Source organism: Lepidochelys olivacea (assembly GCF_965140295.1).
Source record: "Lepidochelys olivacea isolate rLepOli2 genome assembly, chromosome: 27".
Lineage (NCBI taxonomy): Eukaryota > Metazoa > Chordata > Testudines > Cheloniidae > Lepidochelys > Lepidochelys olivacea.
In genome coordinates, this window is record NC_140437.1 from 15,378,389 (window position 1) to 15,398,102 (window position 19,714).

Sequence of the window (19,714 nt, forward strand, 5' to 3'; positions counted from 1 at the left end):
TTTTGATTGGACCCAGCCCCAAAATTCAAGATCCCACCCACGGATTTTGCCTACCCCTGAGCCGGGAGGGACGTCTCGCTCCGGCTGGAGTTTTTGGCCAATCTCTGATTGCACTGGAAAAGAGAGACTCCCAACTGACTCACATTGTTTCCCCGTATTCCCCCTGTCCGTATCCGCCTCTTGTCACTTGTCTTATCTCTAGATCTTTGAAGTAGGGACAGGCTTTCTTTCAGTTCTGTGGTTGTACAGCACCTAGCGCAACGGGGCCTGGGGTTGATGACTGGGGCTCATGGGCGCTGCAACAAAACAAATAATACTGCAAAAAACTACACCCACACACAGCAGCATGGTTCAAACCACAATGGGGGGGGGGGGCAAAGGTTCTGCCCCAAGAAAGACACTCTTCCCGCCCCCGCAAACACACACACACATTTCTGATGCTTAGCCACATCTGATCCAGACTATCCAAACTTCTGCTGTCCAGAGATCTGGGATGCAGATCTCTCCGGATTAGCCTCTCCTCGGAGGATGCAGCAAAGTTTTGCTCACTGTGTTTCAGGATTTTGCTCACTTGTGTGTCAGGATTGTGGGTTGGCAAAGTTTTGCTCACTGTGTTTCAGGATTTTACTCACTTGTGTGTCAGGATTGTGGGTTGGCAAAGTTTTGCTCACTGTGTTTTAGGATTTTCTCCCCCTCAACCTGAAACCTCAGAAGCAGCGTGAAAACAGAATGAAATCACTTTCGGTGCCTGTTGGGAAGGAGGGATGTTTGATTTGGGGGTGAAGGTCCAGGCTGGTTCTTACTTTACAGGAACTGATACACCCAAAACAAGCTCCTGAAACAGAAACCGCGGCGGCAAACAAAGCGCCATAGGGGGATTTACCCAGAGCTGCTCCCCCTTGGCAAATATTTAACAGCAATGAAAATATCTGGAAGCTGAGCCAAGCTTCCCTGAAATGCTCTTTCTCAGACTCTATCCACTGTGCTGACCAACAGGACTGTAAAACTTTCATCCATCCCCTTCTCGCACTGGCAGAGCAGTAAGCCTAGGCGAGAGGACTTTAAATCTACAGCAGCTGGGCCAGCATGGGACTGTGTCCTCCTTTTGAATGAAGGGAGAGAACCAACCCCAGCCAACCTTGCAAAGAGCTGGCACGTCGTCCACAGCCTTGTTCTTCTTCACCGTTCATGGGCATAGGCCATGTGGTGATTAGACAAAGACGGGCTGTTTGTTACCTGTCCGAACTGAGATTAGCACCCCATTGCACTGGGCGCTGCACAGACAGAGGAGAGACAGTCCCTGCCCTAAACCGCTTCCAGACTAAGGAGGCAGAAACAAAGAATGCTCATCAGCCCCATTTTACAAACAGGGATCTGAACCACAGAGAGATTAAGCAGCTGATGCAAGGTAGAGCGTTTTCTGCTTATCTATGGATGGTGTTTTACCATCACCATCCTAAATGTATGTTTAGGAAGAACAAAGTTTTAAAAAATCAGTTCTTTGCTGAACAGAAAGATTTCTATTTTTGTTGTTAAACTCCAATGCAAACAGCTTTTGGGTCAGATTTAAATATTCCCCTGGTGTTTTTATAACCCAAAAGAACATACTGCAAAAGAATAGCCAACCTGGAAATCAATCTGACTACAACTGGAAGTGAAACTGACCATGAGTTAAGTACCATCAGCTTAAGCACAATAAGAAAGAAAGAAGCAGCTTTAGGTATGGAAAGTAAATTAGATCTAACCAGCTTTGTTTTTTAATACCCCAGCGTGTTCATAATTAGGCAGATAAGAATTTGTTTTACTAATATGATTAAATAGTACTCTGGATTCTATAATGCATTTAATCTGTAGAGCTCAAAGCATTGTAAAATAGGTTGACAAATGGCATTATCTCCATTTTATAGATGGGGAAACTGGGACACAGAGTGGGGAGGTGGCTTGTTTAAGGTCACACAGTGAGTCAGAAAAAGAGGAATAGCATTTAAATCTCCTAAATCATAATCTGGGCTCTTCTCCTCCAGACCATATTACCGCTCTCTGATTATTACTGACTGTGTCCCTTTAACCAAATATATTTATTACTCAGGAAGAGCTTTGCTTCAGTTTTGGGGGAGGAGTTTAGCCAAAGAGCTGGGCAGAAATGTTTTCCCACAAAACGTTCTTAATTGAAGTAGAGCCTTTAAAAAAGAGAAGAAGAAACCTTTTGCAAACAAAATATTGGCCTTTATCCAAAGTTTCCATTTATTGTGGTATTTGAATTGACAGTTCTAGAAACACTGTTGTCACAACAACTTTTGTGATCATTACTGACATTTCTTTGTTTCGCAAAAACAAGCTTTGGCAAACAAACAAAAGTCAATATTGATTAAAATACTGCAATATAAATAACATTGGCACTTTTGGTTATTCCGTTTTTTGACCAGCTTTGTACAACAGAGGGAGGTGGAGATAAGGACTATCGGAACTAGTTCTCTCACTCCTCATGAAGACCTTCCTAAAGCGTCTTTAAAAAATTACTTTGAGAGCTTGATTCCCATTCTCTCCCCCCCTTTCCCTCCCCCACTTCAGAAATCCCACCAAACACCCTTAATATCCCACAAAGAACATGCTGAAGCAAAATCAACACACCATCAAACTGCTCACAGTCTACTTGTATAATGGTTTTGTATTAGCGTCCATTACCGCAGCACCAGGGTGCCTGATCGGATTGGCAACCCCAGTGACACAGTCCTTGGTTAGAGAGAAACAACGGACTAAAGATTAGTCAGTTTCCAGTCGTCATCGTTCCCAACACACACACTCAGTTGCTTGAGAAAAATAAAGTGATGCAACAATTTGAATCAGTTTGTAAAAGGAAAACGATCCATTTCTGCTTAGGTGTGTGAGTGTGTGGGAGCCAGAGATAGAGAGAGGGAGAAGCTGCCAATCCACTGTGTTCTTGGAATTCCAGGGAACTAATTACATTCTCCTCCCTGAAAATCCCCGTTTCACTTTATTTAAAATGTCATGAAAACACCTGTCTTTGTATTAAAAAAGAAAAAGTGAACACAGAAATGTAGCCCAATCAACAGTGTCTTTGAAACCAGACTTTCCTTTCTGTATTTCACTTTAACCTGACTGACTGCTGTCCTACCCACATGGAAGTCACTGGGAGTTTTGCCATTTACTATAATATAAACAGGGCCAGAATTTTACCCTCCATCTCTTTCCTCTGCTGTGAAGGATAAACAGTGAGGAGGACAAAGTTCTCCCAATCACTTTTTCTCTGTCTGCAGACATTAGGCTGCCAGTGCGAATTCAGAACCTTTCTAGATTTTTGTCAATGAAATACGTTAGAAGTTCCTTATGGAAAAGTTCTGTCAAATTTACGAGCGAGGAACCCCCTAGGCTGCTACAGAAATGTAGTTAAGTTCTCAAGAAACTGCTCTCCAGACTTACAGAATTGAATAGAGAATGGTCTTTGGAACCATCTGACTGAATTTCACAGCAGAGAGAGAGTTATTAAATTCCCTAGAACGGTTTAAAAAAGATCTCTGGACAGGCCTTAGTATATTCTATGACATTCTTTAGACTTTTCCCTATCAGGATTAAAGCAGGGCACCTTACTTTTAATCTAGGTATTTGTAACATTACCATCAGTGTAGTTTCTATGGGCCAGATCCACAAGGTATTTAGGATCCTAGTGTCCACTGATTTGGACGTGGGTTGTTAAATATCTCTAATGTGCCATGCCCAGCTATAGTACTCTATAACAACCAAAGGACCCCGGAAAAACTACAGCTCCCATGATTCACCTCACCTATCGCTCTTGGACTGAGAAAAATCCCTCCATGTGACATCTGAGAACAGGGCCGATGACAGTGTAGAAAACGCTGGCTAGGCAGAAACATGATTTGCTCCGCTGCTCGGGAAGGAACGGGTTTGTGCGGTCAGAGTGGTGTTGCAATACAGGAACCTGGTGAATTGTTCACCTACTTGGTGTTGTAATGGCTGAGGATTTCCTCTGCGCTATTTCGGAAAGTGCTGTAATGGTCCGGAAACCCCCCTTTGTCCCCTGTGCACACCAAGGCTAAAGGGACGAGATCCTCAGAGCTATTTAGGTGCCTGATTCCAGTGGGAGTTAGGCGCCTAAATACCTCTGAGGAGCTAGGCCAGCGTCACTTCTTTGTAAGATGAGGCTTTTGAAATAAGTGGCTGTATTGGGGCCTTCTCTTTAATCTCCGCCTAATCACCTGATGGAGACTGCTTGATCGTGATCCAGAAGCACCTCCATGGGGAGAAGATTTCTATGCTAGAGGCCCTTTAATCTAGCAGGCAAAGGTGTAAGATCCGTTGGCTGGCTGCTGAAGGAAGGTACAATTACAGTATTAAAGACAAATTCAAGCTGGAAATGTTTAGCATTGAGGAGAACTGACCATGGGGTCATGGTAGACTGTCCATAACATGGAATTTTAAAATCAAGAGCGGACGGCTCGCTCCAGCGGTACCATAAACTATTGGGCCGGATGTATGACGCACTGGGTGAAATGTTCCAGCCTCTCACGCAGGAAGTCAGATCAGATTATTTCTTATGTCTCCTAATCTGTCAAAAGCATTTCCACAGCAGCCAGTATTGTGATATCCAGGAACTATCTACACTGGAAAGATGGGCCTCTCCCATCTAGGAGACCCCAGGGGTTGCCCTTCCTCCTCCAATAAGCACCCAGAACTTTAGCTCCTCCTCCAACCCCTCTTGACTCTTGCAAAATTGACGTGGATGTCTTGAGAGAAAAATCTCTCGCTCAAGATCTCTGTGGTGGAATTACTAATCCACACTGGCTAGTTTAGTGGTGCCCTGCTGTCAGTGGATGCAGCAAGGGGTCCTCAGTAGCCAACGGGGGCAGGAGAGGGAGATGGTATTTAGTCAGCAAGCTCTTTGGTGGCAGGAATCTTGTCATAATAAATCCGGGGCACTGGCAGTGGTGGGGAAATGAGGGTCCCTGTCAATCGTAGCAGGGCAATAGCACCTCGCTCCTGTATAGCACTTTCATCAGTAGGCCCCCAACTGCTTTCCAACACCGGTCAGGATCATTAGCCGCATGCTACAGATGAGGAAACTGAAGCACAGAGAAGTGAAGTGACTTGACCAAGGTCAGTCAGCAGGCCAATGGCAGAGTTGACGAGAGAACCCAGGTCTCCTGAGTCCAGTCCAGCGCGCTGTCCAATTTTCAAAGTGCAACAAAGTTTAACAAATGCTTCAGGAGCCCAAGTAGGCTGAAAAACAGCCCCAACCATCTCTCTGAAGCACCACGCCGTCTTTCAGATGAGACGTGTACCTGAGATTGTGACTGCGTGCAATGATTTAAAGATCCCCTGGCGTTCTTTCCAATGTCCTCATGCATAGACAGCACAGCACACCCCAGAGGCAGCTGCATTTCAGCAGCGAAGGACGTAGATGCCATTTGCAACCAGAAGTGCCCAGGACAGCGGAGTAGTAGCCTGGGTTGGAGTGTTGTGACCCATAACAGCGGGCAGGTGGCAGGGACACACCGCTAAGTCTACGTTAACCCTCACCTCCCCAGAGAGAACACACGTTGGCCAGTGCTCCTAGGGGCCCAAACACGAACATAACCATGCGCCCCTACACACACTGTAGTGCTCTGGCTGGGCAATACCATTTCCTTAACAGAAAGGGGTGAAAGGGAAGAATGGCGTTTGCCATTAAATAGAGGAACAAAAGGGAAGGGCAAATTTTCTCCCACCAACTGTGTCACGGTCCCTTCAAGTTTCTCAACTGTGGGGCAATAGGTGGGCCAGAACAGGTGCAGTATTGTTTCCATTTTCGGCTTGGATAGAGGAAAAGGGCAAACAGATGTTTGAAAATTCACGGCCACTGCAGACACACCCACACACTGGCACCGGAAGTATCATCTCGTGCTTCCTGACATAGGTCACAAAGGCCCAGAGCCTCAAAACCTTCACTTCATGGCTATCTGAGAAACTTTGAGGCTCTGGGCCAAAGTCAAACACAGAAGGGTTGGGTATAGAACCCAGGAGTCCCAAGTCCCACTCCCACATGCTCATCATTAGACTTTAGGGCCCCCCCAGTGGGAGAAGTAGAACCCAGGAGTCCTGATTCCCTATGCCTAAAAAATGATGCAAGTGGGGCTGAGGAAAAGCAATTAAAACATTTGATCACTTGTCCCCAAAAGCTCAGGAATGGCCAGAAATGCAGCTTCACAGACACTTCCCTGCAGAACCACCAAGGGCCAGTGTGAGCTGCACACAACCAGAGCGCAGGCTGATTATACAAAATTGTTCCACTTCCACTGTAATGGGGCTGGGTCTTTGGAGCTTTCACAGCAGAAGAATCAAATTATACGACAGGGGATGGAGGAGACAAACGGTGCGTGGCTGATCTGTCACTTTAAAAGAAAAAACGATCTAAAATGGACTCAACTGCAGAGGTAGCCAACTGATAAGGGTGGAAGGGGACTCATCTGGCATTAAAAACTCACAAGCACATGGCTCTAGTGTTCTTCCCACACGCCCCATCACAGCAGCGTCTTTAGAGGTCTCAATGAAATATTTATTACAAAGAATCAAGCGAATGGGAGAACGTTACCCCCTCCCCGAATGAACGATAATAAATAAATAAAATATTTGCTTTTAAAATAGTTTGTTAAATGACATAAATACAGGACGGTTCATTGCTTTCAAGTGGCTTTGCTCACATTCGGGCTGTGTCCATTTCACAGACACCTCCTCCCCGCCACCCTCTACTGGGTTCAATAGTGTATCATAGGCCCCATACTGCCAAAGGAGATTCTCCTGTAGTTCAACTGGTAGAGGCCTGTGTGCTGAGTCCTAGGCCTGCTACCACCATGAAGCTATGAGCAGTAGCACAGAGAGCCATGAAGTGCAGTATCGACAACACGTTGATGTGGCTAGAGCGTGCGGATTTCTTAGTGCTTAGTGGAGGTTCGCTTGTTATCCCCCCGGTTTACAGAAAGGAGAAACTGAGGCACAAAAAAGGAGCGTGACCTGACAAAATGGCAGAGCTGGGTGTGGACCTGAGGCACCCCAGGCCCCTGTTCTAACCACGAGATGGCACTGCAGGAATCACAGACAGCTGCCAATCAACCTCAAGAGGCCACTGAAACCAGGATGGTGCTGCACAATCAGGGTTTACAGCGAATGCCAGATGTGGGACTGGGAGGCCCATGGGTCTGGTCTAAGGCAGTGCCTCCCAGGGCTCCCCTGGTGAAGCTTCCAGTGATACCCCAATGGGGGGCGGGCGTTGCCCCCAACCCTTACTGACTAAGAGCAAAGCTTAACATTCCCTTCAGGTGGGGGGTGGTTTGGATCCACAGCCACCGTGCAGGCTGGGGAGGCTGGCGCAGGCCCCTCCAGGCGCGCATGTGATGGGGGGGGGCGGTGTCTGATGGGCAGAGCGCCAGGGAACTCACATCCAAGAGGTGCTATGCAGAGCCAGGCCCTGCCCGGGTCCCAGCTTGGCACTGGGGGGTTGGGGGGGAGGGAACGGGGGGATGGACAGACACGTGCTCACACACACATGGACACACCATGGCCGGACAAGACAGGACTGAACACACACCAGACAGCCACAGGGACGCAAGACACTGCACAGGGGAGGGGAGGGGCGCTGGGCAGCCATGGGCATTTCATGTCAGCCCAGGTTTTGGCACCAGGTAGGGGGCGGGGGCGGGGGGGAAGCAGCTCTGCCCAGAAAGTCAGAGGTCTGGGCTTGATCCATCCAGATCCCTTTCACCCCACCCTCCTCCCAGCTTCCACCATCCCAGGCCCTGGGAGGGAAGAGAGCCCCAGTGGGGACGGCAGGGAAGGGCCTGGGCCTTTGGATAGGGGATGGGCTCCGGCTGAGATAAAAATACCCCAGAAGCGAAGGGCCCCAACAGGCAGGCCCATGAGCACTGGTTCCCACCCCAGAAGTGGGCGCAAGAGAACAGGACAGGCCAGAGCTGAGCCTCAAGAAGCTGTTAACACCTCCCCTCCCAAGCCAGCTGGGAGATGCCGCCCCCTCCAACCCTTCCCCCCCCTCGGGGATTGGGGGGCATTTCAGCCCAGGGGCTGCTTTGCCCTCAGAGAGCAGGGTGTTAACCCGCCCCTCCCAGCCCAGTTCAGGCTTAGGGTGCCCAGGTAACCCCACACAGCACTCACATGCGGCTCTGCAGGCAGGGGCGCACTCACGGCAGGCCCCAGTGCACACCCCACACGCATGCATCACCCCCTCCCCAACCCACTCCGTCTTGGCAGGCGAAATTGAGCTGGGGGAGCTGCCGGGTGGTCAAGGGGCTGGGTTCTGTTGTAGGCACTGGACCGCAGAGGAGCTTCCTTGGCGCTGGGCAGGGACCCCGGGTGCCGGAGACGGGCTCTCTCCAGCGATGGGGGGGCGCCGGCCGTCCCACTCCCCTGGCGGCTGGGTCATAGAGAGCACCATGGAAATACAATGGGATGGGGGGGTGAGCGGGGAGCAGAACCAGGGCAGGGAGCGAGGAGGAGGTGGCTGATCGGTTACATACCAGGGTTGAGCATGCTTTCCTTCCCGGGGTGGAATGGGGGGAGAAGGTGCCCTGCCTCAGGGCACGGTGCCTCACACCACACGTCTGCACGTGAGTGGGGCAGGCATGGGGGAGCAAGCTGGGTCCCAGTTTGGTCAGCTTTGGGGGCGGGGAAAGCCCGAGAAACACTGGGCTGCCCTTCACCCCCGGGGTCCCCTGAGGCCCAGGAGGGGTTTAAGGTGGGGGTGAATCTTCACTATCTTATGGGAGATGAGAAGGGCCCCTCTGGGGGCTGAGTGGGGGGCACCACTGGCAGAGGGCCCCCCTGGCACTGCTGGCAAGGGATCCCCATGGAGGTGGGGGGGGGAGCATCATACAATCTCAGGCCAACCCTGCTAGGGGGCATGAACCACACCAGCCTCACAGGGGAGCGCTATGCTCAGAGGCTCCTTGAGGAGAGAGATTCCCCCACAGGACACACTGAACCCTGCCCCCCCAGTAGATCACACCCCATCCCAGGGGCCCCTAGCTGACCGAAGCCCCACCCCCCAGGGCCCCTAGCAGCCAGATGCCCCACCCCCTAGCGGATATAAACGTCCCGCCCCCAGCCCTCCAGGTCGTTCTTGTTCCGGCTCATGGCCTCCTCCTCACTGGGGCAGTAGCGATCGCGCCCTTTGCTCCGGCCCCGCAGCTGCCGGTTGTGGTTCTGGTGGTCGGGCTCGGCCTCGTCCCAGGAGCCCTGGCGCTGGTGGAGGCGGCCCAGGCCCCGGGGGTAGGCACTGGGGGTGCCACCGCGGGGCTCGGGCTCCTCGTAGGGGTCTGTCTCCATGTCCATGCAGGAGTCGCCCGGCTCGGTGTAGGCAGAGTCGCGGCTGCCCTGGATCTCCGAGTCGAAGGTGTCCTGGCGGGACAGGCCGCGGTTGGCCAGGCGGGCGTGCTGCTGGCCTGGCCGCCCCTGGCCGCGGTTGACCAGCTCCCCCGGGTAGTCGTGCAGGCTGGCGCGCTCCCCCTCACGCGTCTGCTCCCCATGCACTAGGTAGGGTCTCTGGTTAGGAGAAGTAGCGACAAACCATGCAAACGGGAGAAGACAAGGCAGAGTTAGTCTGGCCACCAGGGGGTGACACTGGCAGCTCAGTACCGATTAATAGACACGTATATCGTCAGCGCAGCGAGAGCAGCCTCTGGGCTGCTGAGCCCAGGCCCCCAATCCCAGTCTGGGCCACAGGGGAGATGAAACTATGGGGTCCCAGCCCAGCCCCTGGGGGAGGTTATGCCTGTAACACTGAGTATGTGGGATGGTTTGCTCAGGTGGGGTTCAGGGCTGGGATGTGAGGGCTGAGGGTCAGGACTGAGCAGCAACTGCAGAGCTGTGTGTGGGAGAGGCCCTGGACTGGAATAGCAGCTGGGAGGGCGGGGGAGGGCTGTGGGCGGGATTGAGGGGCACTGGTGGGCAATGTATGGGGAGCCCTGGACTGGCATAGTGGGGGGCTGTGGGGGGGATTGAGGGGCACTGGCAGGGTGGAGAATGGGGAGCCCTGGACTGGAATAGCGGCGGGGGGGGCTGTGGGTGGAATTGAGGGGCACTGGGGGGCAGGAATGAGGGACGCTGGCAGGGCGGTGTATGGGGAGCCCTGGACTGGCATAGAGGTGGGCTGTGGGCTGGATTGAGGGGCGCTGGCAGGGTGGTGAATGAGAGAAGCAGGCCCGGCTCCTGCCTGCCCAAACGAGGAGAAGGCCATGAGCCGCAGCTCTTCAGCTATCCAACGAGCATTACAAACGACAGACACCACGACACAAACATGCCCTGACCGCCCCGCCCACCTGACCAGGGCGGGGCACGACTTGGGGCAGGTTCCCCGGCAGCTGGAGAACCTCCACTCGCACTTATGGGGTGGTGCCCAGGGGGAACCAGCCACTCACTAAGGCAGCAGTGGGGAGCGGACAGAGGGGCCAGGCAGGCTGGATCCCGAGGAGCGGGCACAGACATGGTGTGTCAGGGTGCCCTGAACAGAGGCCTGTGAGCTCGGTGCTCTCAGAGACCAGGGGCAGCCTGCAGGCAGGAGTTGGGATGCCTTGGGGGTGGGGGACAGCGAAAGGGAGGAGATGGGAGAAGGAGTCCAACTTCCTAGCCAGGGTGAGGAAATTGTGAGACGCTTCCTCGCTAATGGCTCCCACCTACACTAGTGGGGATGGTACGACAAGCCGAGAGGACGCCTAGCACTGCACGACAGCCGCGCCGGGGTTTCTGGCGCAGGTCTGGCTGCGCTGGTGCTGCCCTCTGATGTGGATAGGGAGTCACCCCCTTGCCCCAGCACTCCCCCGCCTCACAGCCCCATCCTGCACTGCAGAGCCTCGTGTTCGGAAATCACCCAGCGGCCTTTGCTCCCACTCTGAGAACGGTGCTGTGGGAACCCCAGAATGCACTGCGCCGGAGGCAGAGCCCAGCAGGGCCAAGGGTCCCCCGCTAGAGGGGTGACTGGAAGGAGCCCCGTGCAAACAGGATCCTGAGCTAGAGCCGGCTGATGGGCTCGACCTAGCTCTCCAGAGGGGGCAGCCTTTACGCAGAAGCCCGGGGGAGTGGGGGGGGAGGCCGATGGCTGTATGGCACTTCCTGGGCAAAGCCCGGCTCCCTGTGACGCCGCTACAAGGCTCAGGCACCGCTGCCGGGGCGGGGGGGGGGGAGATCCTTCCAGGTTCCCCCCATGGACGCGATGCCCCCAGTTCCTGAGCCTTCGAACGATGCTGGGCAGGCAGAGGGAGTCCCTCCATGCGCAGGGCAGCGGGATGGGGGGGGGCAGCAGCAGAGGCAGGGGTGCGGGGAATCAGCCGGGGGTTTCCCATGAAGATTTCTTCCTCCGTGTTCATTGAAGGCACCACCTCCTCCTCCTCCTCCTCCTCTTAAAGCTACAGCACGTGCTCCTCCACCCTGGGCTGGGCGCTCAGCCCCTGCTCCAGGCTGCCCTTCCCGCCCCAGAAGCCCAGGTTGCGCTTGAGGGAGGTGAGCACCTGTACCTGGAGGTTGGAGACGGGGGCGGGGCTGGCGGCCAGGGCGGCGGTCGCCATGGTGCGGTTCAGGAGGGGATTGGGCGGGTTGCTGCTGGGCGGGTGCGTGGCCTTCCAATAGGCTTCCAGGTACTCAGCCAGGTGCTCGCAGGCGTCTTCCAATTGGTTCTCGTCCAGGATGATGTCAAACATTTCCTGCAATGAGAGAGAGGGGTGTGAGGTGGTCCAGCTGGGGGTGTGGGGAGGGGCCTCGGCCAAGCTGGGGCAGAGGGAGGGGCAGAGGGTGGGGCCTCGGCCAAGCTGGGGGAGTGGGGAGGGGCAGTGGGCGGGGCAGAGGGTGGGGCCTCGGCCAAGCTGGGGGAGTGGGGAGGGGCAGTGGGCGGGGCAGAGGGTGGGGCCTCGGCCAAGCTGGGGGAGTGGGGAGGGGCAGTGGGCGGGGCAGAGGGTGGGGCCTCGGCCAAGCTGGGGGAGTGGGGAGGGGCAGTGGGCGGGGCAGAAGATGGGGCCTCGGCCAAGCTGGGGGAGTGGGGAGGGGCAGGGCAAAGAAGGGTACTTGGTCAAGCTAGCAGTGAGAGGTAATGGGGGTATAGGCCGATCAGGGCACGTTGTGGGGCAGATATTCACTGCGGGGGGGGCAGAGACTTGGCCCAGGCTGCGAGAATGGGGCAGTGGGGCGGGGCAGGTATTCTGCCAAGCTGGGGGTGTGGGGCAGCGGTGTGGCAAGCAGAGGGCGTGGGGGGCGGGACAGGCTGTGGGGTGGGTACTCACTGGCTGAGCTGGGGGCATGGGGCAGTTGTGGGGCAAGGCAAACTGGGGGCGAGGCTGTGGGGCAGGTACTCACTGGAGGGCACTGTGCCAGCTTATCCGACGCCACCATCTGCACATTCAGGTGCTTGGCCTGGGACTTCCCCCGGGACTTGACCAGCCTCTGGAGCACCTGCAGGGGGAGGCGGCGGGGGGGGGTGAGCGCAGGGGAAGGGATCCCCCTGGGGTGTCCCCCGCTCTCTGTTCCTCTCCAGTCCCGAGGAGAGGGGCTGGGCACGGCGGGGTCTGACTCAGGGCGAATGAAGTATCATTGCGGCTCGGGCCAGGGTCTGAGCCCAGAGCTCAGGCAGGAAAGCTACAAACTCTGCCCCTTTAAGATGCTGGCTTCCCCAACCCCCATCTCTGTTGATGCCCCTGAGTCCCTACCCGCAGCCCCCCGCCAGCCCAGCCTTGGGCCTCTCTTAAGCAAACACTCTGCATTGAATGTGGAGAAATGTCCCTCAGAGGACAAGGCTGAGACCCTACAACTCGTTGCACTTGTGAGCTATCCCTCCCCCCCCCACCACTTTGTTCTGACCAGCATGGGAGGACTGGGCAGTGAGTCCCCAGGCAGCAACACAAGAGCTGGGCCATCCCTCTGCAAGGTCCAATGCACTGACCTTGGGGGAGGTGATCTTGATGTAAACGATGATGGGGGCCAGCGAGGTCTTGGCCAGCTGGGCCGGGTGGTTGATGGTGTCGGCATCCAGGGCCACAAGCTGAAGCGTCCGGGCCAGCTCGAAAATCCGCTCGATCTCGCTCTGCACCTCAGCTGTCAGAGCAGAGAGATAGTGAGAGACTGTGGGGAGGTCATGGACTGGGGGGGAGGGGGAAGGGGAAGAAAGACCGTGATAGATGGGGGGCAAGGGGTAGAGAGACAGTGAAAGACTGTGGGGAGCGGGGGGCAGAGGCAGAGAAACCTTCAGAGATGGGGGAGCAAGGACCAGGTGGGGGACCAGGAGTAGAGAGACAGTGAGAGACCGGGGCGGGGGGGGGGGGGGGCAGAGCCTGGATAGGGGTTGGGGGGAAGGGGCCAGGTGGGGAGGATCCTGGCACAGTACGTTGTGGGTGGGGGAGATGTCAGAGGGGATAGCAACAGGGGAAGCAAGGTATAGTAAGGGGGCAGACCTTGTGTGGAGGAAAAGGGGGAGATATGGAGGGTATATGTGGGGGAACAGCTTTGCGGAAAGCCACAGGGAGAGGCCATACACTGGGGTCTCTGTATCCCAAAGACAGTTCCCCCTCCCCTCCCCCCAGACACACACGAGAAACATGGGTTTCACTGCAGCTCCGTCTCCTCCCAGAGGCGGGAGGGACGTGTCTCCTGGGTCCCCAACGCCAGGTACCTTCATGCCGTGCTGCACACTGGGCAGTGGGATCGCTCGGCGGAGCCCACGCCTGGCGCGTGCCCAACGTGTAACGCTGCCCTGGGTGGGTGCACCGCCAGTATGGACCAGAGATCATCCAGCACCAAGCCACGAGGCGGGGCAGGGTCTGGAGCTGGGGGCACGGTAGAGTGGGGAAGGGACACACACACCACTTTGCGCCAAGCAGGGGACAAAGCAAAACCCAGATCCCCACGTGCCTGGACCCTGGGGACACTGGGATCTGGGATGAGTGTCCTGAGCTCATCTTCAATCCTGAGACCTCATATCAGGCCGGGTGTGGGACAGACCCCTGGGGAGGGGATTCCTGCCCTGGCTGACTCCGGCCCCACACACGGAGCAGCTCATTGTAGATCTGAGCCAGGGGGCATCGGCGGGGCAGCTATCTTGCTCTGCTGCCCGCCTCGTGGCCCCTGCTGGAGTGACCCTGAGTCCATATGGCAGTAGGAGCAGGAGGTTACACGTCGGCCCCTGGCACGCTGTGGATCCCACGGGGTTAAGCAGCACGGTAGGGAGCGGTCTGGACAGGTCTCCGAGAGGTTAAAGGTTACATACCCAGGACATCTGTACCAGGAGCAAGGGAGGAAGGAAGCAGCGCGGAGGGAAGGGGTGGGGGGAGAAAGAAAAAAGGGGAGGGAAAAAAGGAGTGAATTGAACTGATCATCCCAGGAGTCAGTGCGTCAGGCCCCGCTCCAGCCCAGCCCAGGGCGGTCAGTAGCCGCAGCTCACACGAGCCCTGTTAGTCACCCCACTACACGACAGCACCAGTGCCCAGGGGACCTGAAAACACGCCCTGGCCCTGTTGAGTGGGAGTCAAGGCACGTCGCAACCCAGCATGCACTTGGGGGTCCCTGCCTGGTGTGGCCAAGCATCCCTCGGGGCAGGAGCCTCACCCCAGGGCCTCTCTTTCCATCTAGCACGAGCAGGTGAGAGCAAAGCAAGCCACCAAGCCCTGCCCAGGAGCGGGTGAGGCAGGGAGCATGGGCCCGGAGAGCCCTTCCAGACAGGGTGAGGGGAAGGGATGCCCCGGGGCATGGTGGGCATTCCAGGGCCAGCTGGGGGTGAGGGAAGGGAGGATGCAGGAAGCCAGGGCAGCTCCCAGTGGATACAGATCCAAGCCAGGCAGGCTTGAAAGGGTTCAACCTCCAAAGCCCAGCAGTCAGTCTAAGTGAGAGGCAGCCAAAAAACAAAGAGGCCTGGAATAACCAAGCGGGGCTGGGATGTAGGAAAGGGTTAAATCCACAGCTTCTCCTTCCCCTCCACCATGGCCTCACCCAGGCTGGAGCGGGTGCTGGTGCGCTCGATGATGGTATGCTTGGTGGGGTTGTTCAGCACGGAGCGCTTGGCCAGGGCGATATCGGCCGTCACCCGTGTGATGGAGATTCTGAGAGGGACGGAGAGAGGAAGAGAGCGTGAAGGCGGGAGGGGGGGCCCCCCGACCTTTGCTGTGGCCCCCAGCAGGGCGCCCACCCCACCAGGGTCAGGCAACAGTACCCCAAAGGAGCCCTGGGGGCAGAAGTCAGGGTGTGAACCCCAGCACCTTGGCAGCAGAATCCCCATACGGGGAACCACCCCATCTGCGCTGCTCATTGCTGCCTGCCCAGCAAGGGGACGCAAGGCCAGAGCACCAGACTCCTGGGCTCTCATGCTTACAGAGTGCTTGGAGATCCTCCGATGGAGAGGGCTAGGGACGGGCGGAGGGAGAGAGAGAGTGTCCTGCATCAGGCTGGAGTGAGAGCGTGTGGCTGACCTGCTGGGATCTCTCTCAGTCAGACCCTAAGGAGCCTGTCACCGTGGTGTCCAGGTGCTTGCATGGGGCGACTCCCAGAAACTGGGATTTTGAGTAAAACACCATTTCCCTGGTGACCAAAAAGGGCCACAGTGGGGAGGGTTGTGGGGGAGTGTTTGGCAGCATCTGTCTGAGGAGCCCCCGCACCTGCCATCGAAGCGATGCTTCAGGAAATCGAAGAGGGCTTTCTGCATCATGTCCGTCACCTGGGGAGAGAGGGTGACGATGGAGTCAGGCACCTGGGGGGCAGGAGGGAGGGGGAGTCGGGATTCACTGCATCAAGGTGTGACTGCGTGGGGGTGGGTGGGTGGGGTTAGAAAAAGAGAGAGCAATGGACATCGGAGGGGTGGGCAGTGATTTCAGAGATCAGATGTCACTGGCTCCCCCTGGCACAGGCCCTCAGGAGACAGAGCAGATGGGTCCCGGAGGAGATGGAGAGAGGAGGACGTGGGCAGATGCAGAGGTGGAATGGGGCAAGACGGGGCGGGGGGGGTTGTCGGTCAGACGGAAGGGGAGGGGAAGAGGGAATGGCCGAGCGAATGGATGGACAGACAGATGGGGATGGGTGAAACAGAGGGAATGAGATCAAGGGTCACCTGCTCCCCGGGAAGCTGCTGAAAATGCCACCTCCCCAGCCTGCCCCCCCCCCACTCCATGCACCCGCCCCGGGCTCACCTCGTACCCCTTCAAGGACGGCCCCACAAGAATGATCGGCCGCATGGAGGGCACCACGTCATAGGGCGGCACATGCTCTGCCTGCCGGAGAGGGCAAAAGACAAGGTGTGACATGTACCCAGCGGGAGTCATTGGAGCAGGGGGCCCTACCCCCACGGGGGCACTGCAAAACCCAAGTGCCCTGCAGGGTGGGGGAAGAGCTGGCATCTTCTTGGGTTCAGGCTACCCAGCTCATGCTGATGCTCCCTTGGCTTGAGAGCTGGGAGGTTCTGCCTTCGTACCTTCATGGCCCAGTGCGGGTGGTGGCACTGGGTCCCGGGAGAGGGGAGCTGATGGCATGGGAACACCCAGGCTGTTGGCTCTGGTACACTCACACGGCCCATCACCGCTGGTGGAGAAGCCGGGTGGGGAAGGATCATTATGGGGGCCCAGGCCCGCCCCCACCCTTTACAGGCAGGTCAAGTAAAGCCCTTTTACTCACCGATTTCTGCTTCTGCTTGGCTATGTCCAGTGATCACCATTAATGGGGCAGGGGAGGGGGCAGGCGAGAGAAGACAAACAAGGCATGCGTGTTATTGACAGGTCACGCCAGCAGACACGCAGCAGCAGCGGGGAGGTTTCTGTAGCCGGCAGTGTGTGGGAAATGGGGACAGGCAGGGGAGGGGGCTCTGAAACCTGGCTCAGGCTGCAGGTGGAATCAGGGAGGGAGGAGGATCTAAGGGAGGGTGTGTGGCCACATCGGAGGGATGGCGTGGCTCCCCCGGGTGTCCCCCAGGTGCTACGCAGCTCCCCCCTGCGCTGGCCCTGCTCCCCACTTCACACCCGCCCTCTTCAATCCACACCCTCTGGCACTGCAAACACCCTCCCTGCTTGGCAGCAGCAATGCCCTCCTCCCCTGCCCCCTTGGCTCACAGGCCCTCGCCCCCAGACTGCCCCCCTGGCCCTGCACTGAATACCACCCCCCTGACTGATCCCCAGCTCTGTGGCTCACTGGGGACCCCTTGGTGAGGAATGTCCTGGAAACACCCTGCTGCAGCCCCTACCCGTGTACTCTAGAGCAGCCCCCGGGCTGCTCAGCAAGCAGCAACCTCCAGGCCACAGGGGCGCTGCCCCCAGGGGAGCGGGATGGGCCCCCGACGGGAGCCGCCCCCCCCCCACCATCTAATGGGGGTAGGGTGGGATGGGACAGACGATGCCACTCCCATGTTTCCGGGGGGGGGGGCGGGGAGGGGGAGTGTGCGCTGGAACGTTCCACTCCCATGCTTTACATGGGGGCGCAGCATTGGAACATTCCATTCCCATGCTTGGAGAACCGCTAGAATGTTCCACTCCAGAGTTTCATGGGGGGGGAGGAAGGGAGCACTGGAACATTCCATTCCCATGCTTGGAGAACCACCAGAACCTTGCACTCCAAAGTTTCATGGGGGAGGCCAACACTGGATCATTCCATTCCCATGCTTTACATGGAGGGGTGGGGGCCAGTGCTTCAGCCTTCACATGGTGTGAGGAGCTGCCGGAACGTTCCACTCCATGTCTCATGGGGGAGGAGCAGTGCTGGAACATTCTACTCCCATGCTTTATGCTGGGGGCTTTGGAACCGCTGGAATGTTCCACTCCCGCATTTCACAGGGGCGAGGCAGCACTGGACCGCTCCATTCCCACGCTTCATGTGGGGAGGGTGTCAACTGGCAGAAATGCTCTCAACTCATGGGCCGTGTGTGTGATCACTGGAACATACCATTCTCATGCCTCATGTGCACGTATGGGGGGGGGAGGCCAGAGAAGGGACACCCCCGAGGGCTGCCCCTTTCCAAGCCACGCTGGAGGCGGGGTTTCCTGGTGTGATGGGGAACACACCCAAAAGTGCCTGCAAAGGGGACATCCAGCCCTGGCTATAGGTCCCCTGGTGCCTGTGAGATGATGCTCTTACCCCATAGTGTGCCCCACAGCGCTGACCAAGAGCAGCGGCTGAACGACAATGGGACCACGTCCAAACCATGGCCCTTCCTGCCCCCCCTCCCGCCCCCAAAACCCAAAGCTCCCCAACCAAGTCAGCGAGCCCCATACACAGGGTGAATCACGGGTATTAGCAGCAGGCGTGAGCGAGGGTGCGGCAGGCGGGTGCAGAGTCCCACTCCGGGCTCCTTTACCTTCTTAAAGAAGGGGATGTGCTTGACGTTGGAGGGGGACGTGGTGACACTGCTGATGCTAGCCTTAGGGGATTGGGGGTTCTCCAGGCCCTCGGCCTCCTCCAGCTCTAAGTCAAGGGCGTCTAGGTCATAAGCTAAATTAGTCATGTCCAGAGTACCTGGGGGGGCAGATTGTGGGGAGGGGGAAAACAAAAAGAAAGAAAGAACGAATGAACGAAAGGAGGGAGGGAGGGAGGGAAGAAAAAGTAAAACAGAAAAAAGAAAGGAACAGCTGAAAAGAACAAAAGAATGAAAAAATGTACCAAAGGGAGGAGGAAAAAATGATTCAGTAAACGAAAGAGAAAAATGAGAGGAAGGGGAAAAACCTGTCGCTTCCCTGCAGACAACGTAGAGAGGGGGTCAGAGTGGGGGGAGAACCATCAGGTACCCCACCTGCAAGAGTGACAGGGCAGCTGGTAGCAGGTTTCCTCTGCATGCCATGAAAGTGGGCATAAGTGGGCATGTCTAGGGGATGTCTGTGCCCCGGTGGGCATACCTGGAGCATGCCTGTGTATACGCCCTTCTGCCTGTGCCCAGTTGTTCATCCATACAAATGCAAGACTCTCCATGTGCACGCCAGCATGAACGACGGGCCCCATACTCCCAGCCCAGTGCTCCCCGCCAGCTCTTGTGTGCTGTGTGTGCACCTGTGTCTCAGCCCTGGCCTGCGTTTGCAGAGGACGCGGAGATTCCAGGATCTGCGGTAGGATTCCTGAGAAGAAAGCTGGGCACTTCCAGGCCAGCACCCTTGTCTCTCTGACACTGGGGCGCTAGCTGGTCTCAGGGCATAATGGGGGAAGAGACCTGGCATTTCAGCCCCTTTTGTTATTGCCAAGGCCACAGCCAGAATCAGCCCCTCTCCATCAGTCTCTCTTAGTGGTCCAGTAAACTTTGCCAGCTGGGGGCTGTCCGCTGTCAAACAGCAAAGGGAGGGGGTGGTCTTACCACTGGCAGGCGGGGTGGGTCTGCGGGTCCCCGTCACCACATCTCCCAGGCTGGAGCTGGAGTTGTCCCCCGATTTGCTGCGTGGAGCAGAAAGGCAAGGAGCAGTAAGTGCCTGGAGATGGGGAATTTCCTGGGCTGGTGGAGGGGGCAAAGGGAGGGGTGTGGGGGGACGGGGACGGACGACATCAGTCTGGAAAGCAAGGGCCCCACCACGGCAAATTCTGAGCAAGGGGGAATTGGCCTCCACACCCAGATTCTGTGAGAGACTTAAATCTGGAACCACAGCACCAGGGCAATGCCATGTGCCCATCTAGCCTGGTATCTCCTATTCCCCTCCCCCAGCTGGGATCAGACCACTGGGGCCAGAGTCCAGCGCTCTCCCACTCACCCAGTGATGTACCA

The 19,714-nt window shown here is 56.7% G+C and overlaps 1 protein-coding gene across 2 annotated transcripts in view; it reads right to left on the reverse strand.

The window, feature by feature from the left end:
* Positions 1-6,549: 6,549 nt before the first annotated feature.
* Positions 6,550-19,714, reverse strand: part of CACNB1 (calcium voltage-gated channel auxiliary subunit beta 1) — a 29,994-nt gene continuing 16,829 nt past the window's right edge. Inside the window, exons 6-14 of one of the 2 annotated variants that reach the window (XM_084615855.1) lie at positions 19,313-19,389; positions 18,329-18,486; positions 16,179-16,259; positions 15,651-15,709; positions 14,989-15,098; positions 12,950-13,101; positions 12,367-12,462; positions 11,535-11,720; positions 6,550-9,567 (exon numbers count right to left, since the gene is read on the reverse strand). In XM_084615855.1, the coding sequence (XP_084471981.1) occupies positions 9,103-9,567; positions 11,535-11,720; positions 12,367-12,462; positions 12,950-13,101; positions 14,989-15,098; positions 15,651-15,709; positions 16,179-16,259; positions 18,329-18,486; positions 19,313-19,389 (1,384 nt within the window). In that variant the 3' untranslated portion in view covers positions 6,550-9,102. Of the gene's footprint in view, positions 9,568-11,534; positions 11,721-12,366; positions 12,463-12,949; positions 13,102-14,988; positions 15,099-15,650; positions 15,710-16,178; positions 16,260-16,659; positions 16,680-18,328; positions 18,487-19,312; positions 19,390-19,714 lie in introns of both variants that reach the window. The other variant, XM_084615854.1, reaches the window with a different exon arrangement.